General features: G+C 57.8%; 3 protein-coding genes across 3 annotated transcripts; 2 read left to right on the top strand and 1 right to left on the bottom strand.

The window, feature by feature from the left end:
* Positions 1 to 65: 65 nt before the first annotated feature.
* CHGG_05698 (uncharacterized protein) lies at positions 66 to 4394 on the top strand (the record flags this gene model as incomplete). Its single annotated transcript, XM_001221792.1, has 8 exons — positions 66 to 500; positions 579 to 738; positions 889 to 905; positions 1098 to 2646; positions 2818 to 2880; positions 3081 to 3124; positions 3176 to 3202; positions 3258 to 4394. 8 exons carry the CDS (start codon positions 66 to 68, stop codon positions 4392 to 4394), a joined length of 3432 nt encoding a protein of 1143 aa, XP_001221793.1.
* A 283-nt stretch (positions 4395 to 4677) lies between these two features.
* Positions 4678 to 5491, bottom strand: CHGG_05699 (uncharacterized protein; the record flags this gene model as incomplete). The annotated part of the gene is made up of 5 exons (XM_001221793.1): positions 4678 to 4762; positions 4823 to 4982; positions 5039 to 5176; positions 5275 to 5386; positions 5477 to 5491. 5 exons carry the CDS (start codon positions 5489 to 5491, stop codon positions 4678 to 4680), a joined length of 510 nt encoding a protein of 169 aa, XP_001221794.1.
* Positions 5492 to 6486: 995 nt separating this feature from the next.
* On the top strand, positions 6487 to 7287 carry CHGG_05700 (uncharacterized protein; the record flags this gene model as incomplete). Its single annotated transcript, XM_001221794.1, has 1 exon — positions 6487 to 7287. One exon carries the CDS (start codon positions 6487 to 6489, stop codon positions 7285 to 7287), a length of 801 nt encoding a protein of 266 aa, XP_001221795.1.
* Positions 7288 to 7631: the final 344 nt, after the last annotated feature.

Consider the following 7631-nt stretch of genomic DNA (forward strand, 5'->3'; position numbering starts at 1 on the left):
ACCACCGACAAACACCCACCGGGCCCAGCGGCCCCTCCTATCACACCTCGTATGGTACAACTGAAATGCCCCTGTTCGGGAGCAGTGCGATAAGTCGCCCTGATCGGCGTATCGAGTGGATCTTCCAAGTACTCCCAAGAGCGGATACCGGCAACCGTCGCTACAAGCGCACGCACCGCTGGGCCACCCCGATGCTAGAGTACCTGCGGCGGCTGTTAGACGCCAGCCACGTGTGCGTGGTGCTGCTGCTGGCGGGGCCGGCGGTGGGCGCGCTGGCGGCGGGCATTGATGTCGCGACCGATTGGCTAGGGGATGTCAAGCATGGGTTTTGTTCCGAGGAGATGGATGGGGGCAGGTTTTATCTGGGCAAGACGGCGTGTTGTTTGGGGTATGATGAGGGGAGTCAGTGTCGCGGGTGGAGGAGGTGGGGGGATGTGTTTGGGGCGGGGGAGGGGGGTGGGCAGTGGGTGGTGGAGGGGGTGGTGTATGCGGTTTTTGCGGTAGGTGGTTTACCTTCTTCCTTTGCTTTTACTGCTGCTGTGGGAGTCAACAAGTCAGAATAGGAATTAGACTAACAGGGAACAGGTTACTTTTGCGCTTTCGGCGGCCGTGCTGGTCAAGGAGTATGGCGTGTATGCGAGGCACAGCGGGATACCCGAGATCAAGACGGTGTTGGGGGGGTTCGTGATCAGGAGGTTTTTAGGGTTATGGACTTTGATTACCAAGTCGTTGGGTTTGGTAGGTATCCCCTGGTGGGTTATGGGTATGCGGATGTTTGCTGACTTGACAGATCCTCGCCGTAGCGTCTGGCATGTGGCTGGGCAAGGAAGGACCCCTAGTCCATGTTGCGTGTTGTTGCGCCAATATCTTTACGAAGTTGTTTCCTAGCATTAACAATAACGAAGGTATGCCGGCCCACTGCTTACTACTAAATGATCATGAGGCTAACAGCAGCAGCGCGAAAAAGAGAGGTTCTGTCCGCGGCAGCCGCCTCTGGCATCTCGGTCGCTTTCGGCTCGCCCATTGGCGGCGTGCTGTTCTCCCTTGAGGTATGACCACCCGCTTTTTTTGACACGATATATCCCTAACTCTTGCAGCAACTCTCATACTACTTTCCCGACAAGACCATGTGGCAGAGCTTCGTCTGTGCCATGACAGCGGCTATGGTTCTGCAGGCCTTCGATCCTTTCAGGTCGGGCAAACTGGTTATGTATCAAGTGACGTACACCACCAGTTGGCATGGCTTTGAGCTCGTCCCATTCGTCCTTCTGGGCATACTCGGCGGTATCTACGGCGGGCTGTTTATCAAGGCCAACATGATGGTTGCTAGATGGCGGAAGTCCACCTCTTGGCTGCCCGGCCCCGTCATGCAGGTAGTCATCGTGGCCGCCGTTACCGCTCTCATCAACTATCCCAACCGCTACATGCGTTCCGGAAACTCAGAATTGGTGTCGAATCTCTTTGCCGAGTGCACGGAGCAGTTCGATGATCAGTTCGGGCTTTGCAAGACGGGCGCCGCTTCTGCGGCCACCATCCTACTCCTCATTTTTGCCGCGCTTCTCAGTTTCTTCCTCGCCGCCATCACCTTCGGCCTACAAATACCGGCCGGCATCATTCTCCCCTCCATGGCCATCGGGGCACTCACAGGGCGGGCTATCGGCATCATAATGGAAATCTGGCAGACTAACTACCCCAAATCCATCGCCTTCCACACCTGCGAGCCCGACATCCCCTGCATCACCCCCGGCACCTACGCCGTCATCGGCGCCGCCGCAGCCTTAGCCGGCGTCACTCGCATGACCGTATCCATCGTGGTCATCATGTTCGAGCTAACCGGCGCGCTGAACTACGTCCTCCCCATCATGATCGCCGTGATGATCTCCAAATGGGTCGGCGACGCCTTCTCGCGCCGCGGTATCTACGAGTCCTGGATCCACTTCAACGAGTACCCCTTCCTCGACCTGTCGGAAGAAACCACCCCCATCCCAGACATCCCGGCCTCCCAAATCATGACGCGCATCGAAGACCTCATCGTGCTCACCGCCACGGGCCACACCATCGCCTCGCTCACCTCCATCCTCGACGCCCACCCCTACCGCGGCTTCCCCGTCGTTTCCGACCCCCGCGACGCCATCCTCCTCGGCTACATCTCGCGCGCCGAGCTGGCCTACACCCTGCACACCGCCACCCACCCCCCGCGCTCGCTGCCCCCGGAGACGGAGGCCTTCTTTGCCCACCAGCCCATGGCCGATCCGCGCTCTACCCTCGACCTGCGCCCCTGGATGGACCAGACCCCGCTCACCCTGCCCGCTCGCGGCCGGCTGCACCTCGCTGTTAGCTACTTCCAGAAATTGGGGCTGCGCTATGTGTTGTTTGTGGATCGAGGGGTGCTGCAGGGGTTGTTGACGAAGAAGGATGTGTGGTATTTGTTGAATGGGGCGGAGGAGACGAGGCGGACGAGTGGTGGGGGCGGTGGTGGTGGTGGGTTTGAGGGTGGGGGTTTGGGGGGTGGGACTGGTGATTTGGGCTTGGGTGTGGGTGTGGGTGTGGCGGGGGAGGATGGAGATGCGGAGAGTGCGGGCTTGTTGAGGGCTGTTGGGCTGGGTGAGGAGGCCGGGCTTGCGAGTCCGGGGGTGGATGGTGGGAGTATATTGTAGTGCATGTTGTGTGTTGTTGGTGGAGGATAGAAGTAGGCCCGGGGAGTTGGCTATGGCCTCGTCCTGGTCTAATGAAAGCTCATGTTCTCTTCCAATCTTCTATTCCTCGGATTAATTGACGATATTGGAATAATGATATCCGCTGTCCACCGTAATACAGTATTACAGGTTACGTTGGATGGACGTAATTATACCACCAATCTTGATGCTCTCTTTTGTACAAGTACGTGCATACCAGATACCCTTGCTACCCGACTTGGTTCTGGGCCCACTCTTATCAACTTCCCTCACCGTTCTCAGTGCAACAACCTTTATGTCGACCAACATCGTCATTGCGGCACATCTTCTAGAATCCGATGACCCATATTTAAACGAGTCAGTGAAAGTATATCATGTCACAATACAAGGACATCCTCAAAAAAGGATGGCATCCGGAGAAGGATGGGACCGGCATCAGGGACCAGATGGTATGAGAGTTTGAGCGCCTTCATATTGGACGTCATACTAATATTTTCTAGAAAAGCTTAGTTGGCCGCGGGGGGGACGTAAGTTGTCATTTTCCTACATCATGTTACCGACATCACTAACCATACGAAACAGCATACCCGCCGCAACGATCATGTCGCCACACCCATCACGTCGCTGCGTGATCCAGCCAGCTTTGCCCCTCCACCCAAACGGAATCCCAACGCATCGGTTGGGGCAACCAGCCCAGCAACCTCCTCATCACCCGCTTCTCATACCGGTCCAACCATCCCCCTTCGGGCAGGAGCAACCGCAACAGATCCGACATCAAACGAACCTCCCGCTCCTCCCAAGCCATGGCGCCTAGACACCACCGGCCTCTCCACCTCCCACCTCCCGCCGCCCCCAGGTAGAACCGACGGCGCGACCAACCGCCCTGCCCCTCCCACACCGCAATCAGGCGGAGGCGGAGGCGGGGGCAGAGCCCCTCCCAGCCTCCCACCGCGCCTCCCACCACGATCATCCACGTCCTCTCCCGCCACGCCCTCCCCCTCCTCCCCGGCCCTCCCCGCCCGGCAGCCCGCCCCAGGCCCAGAGCAGGGCTACGTCAACCAGTCCGCCGTCAGCCGCCTCGGGCGCGGGCCGGCATCTCAGTCCCAGGCTTCGGCATCACCCCCTCCTCATCCACCACCACCACTACCGACCCCATCACCAACAGGCATAACCCCCCAAGTCCCCTCACACATGAACGAGCTCCAATCCCGCTTCAGCAAACTCAAAACCTCAGCCTCCAACCAATTCTCCAAAACCTCCACCCCTACCCCCGAACCCAACACCACCAACACCACCACCACCAGCGGCGGCGGGACCACCCTCGCCCAAAAACAAGCCGCCTTCCGCAACGACCCGTCGTCTGTCTCGCTGTCCGACGCGCGGGCGGCGGCGTCGACGGCCGAGAATTTCCGGCAGCGGCATGGGGAGCAGGTGGTGGGGGGGTTGAGGGCGGTGGGAGGGTTGCAGCAGCGGTTTGGGAGTGGCAATGGGAATGGTGGGAATGCAGGTGGGAGTGGTGGGAGTGGGATGGGGGTTGGGGTTGTGGATAGTGGTCTTGCGGCGCTGGCGGGGAAGAAGAAGCCGCCTCCGCCGCCGCCGCCGAAGAAGAAGCCTGGTTTGTCGGGAGGGACGGTAGGAACGGGGCAGGGGCAGGAGCAGGAGGGTGGTGAGGGTGATGAACCGCCGCCGATTCCTATGGCGACGAGGCCCCGGTTTTAGAAGGGTCTGGGTTGATGTTGGCGGAAAGTTGTCTGGTGCATGGCATTGGTGTCTTTACATTGGAACATGGCATTGCGCGTTGCGAACTTTATCGGTAGATCAGATATGGGCGGGGTCGATTCGTCTGTGTTGGTGGGCAACGATAGTCGGGCTGTAGGCACCACGAAACTATCTATAGAAGCGCACGACTGTGCTTGCACAGTGCCTAGATATTCCAAGCAAAACAGAGACGGGCCATCCAGTCCGCGTGATTAAGGGTATAGGCGGCCACGATCCCAGTCCCTTACACCTTCTCCTCCTTGAGACCGTGCTTCCACACAACGACGTAAGGAGTGACGCCATCCTCGCGGTAGTTGAGGAGAACGACCCTGCCCTGGTTAGCCACGGCTGTAGGTATGTAAGGTAAAAAAAAAAAAAAAAATACTCACATTCCATCGATGTTCATGGACTCGCCGGTGTAGAATTCCCAGTCCTTGAAGCTGCCGATAACCTTCTTGGCGAACACTTGGGCCTTGGTCTCAAACTCCGTGATCTCGTCCTGCGACTTCCCGCTGTCCTGGAGATGTTTCTTGACGGCCTTCATGTAACCTGTTACGTGGCAAACCAGTCAGCGACTGTCGCTAGGGAGGGTGGGGGCGGTTTACCCTTCAGGTAGGTGAGATATGATTTCTTGTCGAACGAGGTGCTCTGGAGACGGAAAGAGCTGACGATATTGTTGACCCTGACATCCTGGTCCTCAACGCCCTCCTCCGCCTCCTCGGCAGAAGCGTTGGCACCGGTGTCTGCGAGATGTGTTAGCGTCCACTTGTGCTTCCTCATGTCCTCCCAGCGCAGATTGACAGATCCTCAACTTGGCATCCAAGGGCCGGATCGTACGCACCAACTTGGACGGCGCCCTCAATGATCATGGCGCAGTCGGCCTCGTAGACAATGCCGTCGACCTCCTTGAGGTCGTACGAGTCCGAGATGATCTCGTCACCGGAGATAACGTCCTAGCCGCAGAGCTTGTGTTAGCGAACTTGCGCCCATGCGCGACATTGCGGCGGCCCGCTGCCCTCGTTTGTCAGTATCTTCTGGCGCACCTTGTAGATAAGCATCTTGAAAAATGGTTTGTTGAATCTGGGGAATTAAGGTAAAGATTGACAGGACGAGGCGGTTGCAAGAGAAAGTGGGTTGGGGTGATGGGAAAAAATTGAGCGGGGGCAAAGTGATGGAGGAGGGGTACGGAGTAGGCGGGGCAGCTTTTTCCAGCGACTGGGAAATTCTAGCTTAACTGTGCGCCACCCACCGAGCGCACATGGCTGATTGCAAGGCTGGGTAAGTCACTTTAGGCATCGCCTGGACCCATTTAAACCCTCAATTTGGTTAGGCAGGTAGCTGAGGAGCTGGAATCAGCAGAGAGATGTTGAACTAAAGGCTTTTTATCTAATCTAACCCTAACCCAATTTGAGTGCCATCTTCGGCTTTTCAGGCAGTTGAATAAACCCTAACCCAGCGTGCCCAGCTCCCGGACTCGTCCCCAGGGCCGAACGCCGGTCTGTGGGGCTTTTCGGCGCGACTCCGAGTGCTGCGCTCCTTGCCGCTAACGGATCATCGGTCTCTGCCAAGCCCAAACAAGGGCGTCGGTCTTTTTCAGGAGAAACGAAGGGCGGAAAGCACGAGTTGTCTGCTTGGAAGTCGGAACGCGGCGGATGGGGCGGGTAGAGCAAGATTACCTCCCTTCAGCACCCAGGTACCTAGGTAGCTGAGTCATGGTGATCGATCTCCTCGCTTGCCTGTCAAGCCTGTCAAAGTGGTGCGATGAGTGGCCCGACATTGAAAAAAAAAGACGGGAAATTGAAATCTGGGCCGTGCGAGACCTTTCGCCATCCAGGGACCAACGGCTTCTCCACAGCCGATCTTCTTTTTCTTACCCAAGCATCCATCTTCGTTCGCGCCATTCCTTCATTCTCGATTGACCATCCATTTTTGCACTGATTGATTGATTCTGCCGCTGTCGCAAGGCAGCATCCTATCCTGTCTTTTATTGTTTTGCGTCTGCAACACACTCGCCCCGGCCTGCTCGCCGTGTTAACGGCCCCCCGGTCTCATCATGGCGAACACAACCCTCGCATCCGGCCTGCCGCCGCTTCCGGCTTACGAGATCCAGCCGATGCCCGACCTCCTGCCCTTCATATCCGACTTCTGGCTGTCGCTCGTCTCGACGCATATCGCCTATTGGGTCGTGTCCATGATCTTTCACGTCATCGATGTCTACGACTTGTTCCCACAGTACCGGCTACACACTCCCGAAGAGATCACCCAGCGGAATCTGGCGTCTCGCTATGAAGTGGCCAGGGATGTGATCATTGAACAGATAATTCAGATGGGGATGTCTGCTTTCCTCTCGGCGACCGACCCGCAACAGACAACGGGCACGGAGGAATATGATGTTGCGGTCTGGGCGACGCGAATTCGGCTGGCTCAACGCGCGCTACCCACCGTCCTCGGAACGCTCGGGTTTAACGCCGCGGCCATCTCCAAGAACATGGCTGCCTCCTACCCGTTGCTAGCAGGTGCCCTGGCCGGCGGGCACTATCCCTTCCTCACCACGACCCTCGACGACGTCACAGGGACCGCCGTTCCGGCGTTTGCAACATGGGAGCTAATGGTCGCCAAGGCCATCTACTGGGTTATCGTCCCCGGGTTCCAGTTCTGGGTTGCCACCTGCTTCCTCGACACATGGCAGTACTTCTGGCACCGTGCCATGCACCTGAACAAGTGGATGTACAGTACGTCAACCCGCCTCTTGGACAACACCAACCCCATGTGGCTGGACACCTTTTTCCTTCCTCCTCTTGCCTTCACCTCCAACACATGCGGGTCGAGTTCCGCTCCGGGGCTCAGGCCGTGACAGCAGGCAATCCACAGGTATTCGCCGATGAGCTGGTTCCGCCCGTTTGTTTGTTGCTTCATGGTGTATTTACTGCGCCCTATCTGAGGGATGAGCAGCAGCGCTAAGGGAGGGGGTCGGTTAGCCATACACAGCCCCGGGTCTGCGCCGTTGTTTGCCCGCAGACTTACCATCTAGGAAGAACCCCTCCAGCACCTCAGGCCATTTTTGGTCTGGCTTGTCTTCCTGCTTCTTCCGGTAGTTCTGGAAGTCCTTCGTCAACAAGGGCATGAGCGGGTTGGATCCCTGCGTCCGCTGTCTGCTATGCGAGTGAACCTCGTGTCGTTGCTGGGATCTGTCATACG

This window comes from Chaetomium globosum, genomic scaffold (genome assembly GCF_000143365.1).
Source record: "Chaetomium globosum CBS 148.51 scaffold_3 genomic scaffold, whole genome shotgun sequence".
NCBI classification, from domain to species: domain Eukaryota; kingdom Fungi; phylum Ascomycota; class Sordariomycetes; order Sordariales; family Chaetomiaceae; genus Chaetomium; species Chaetomium globosum.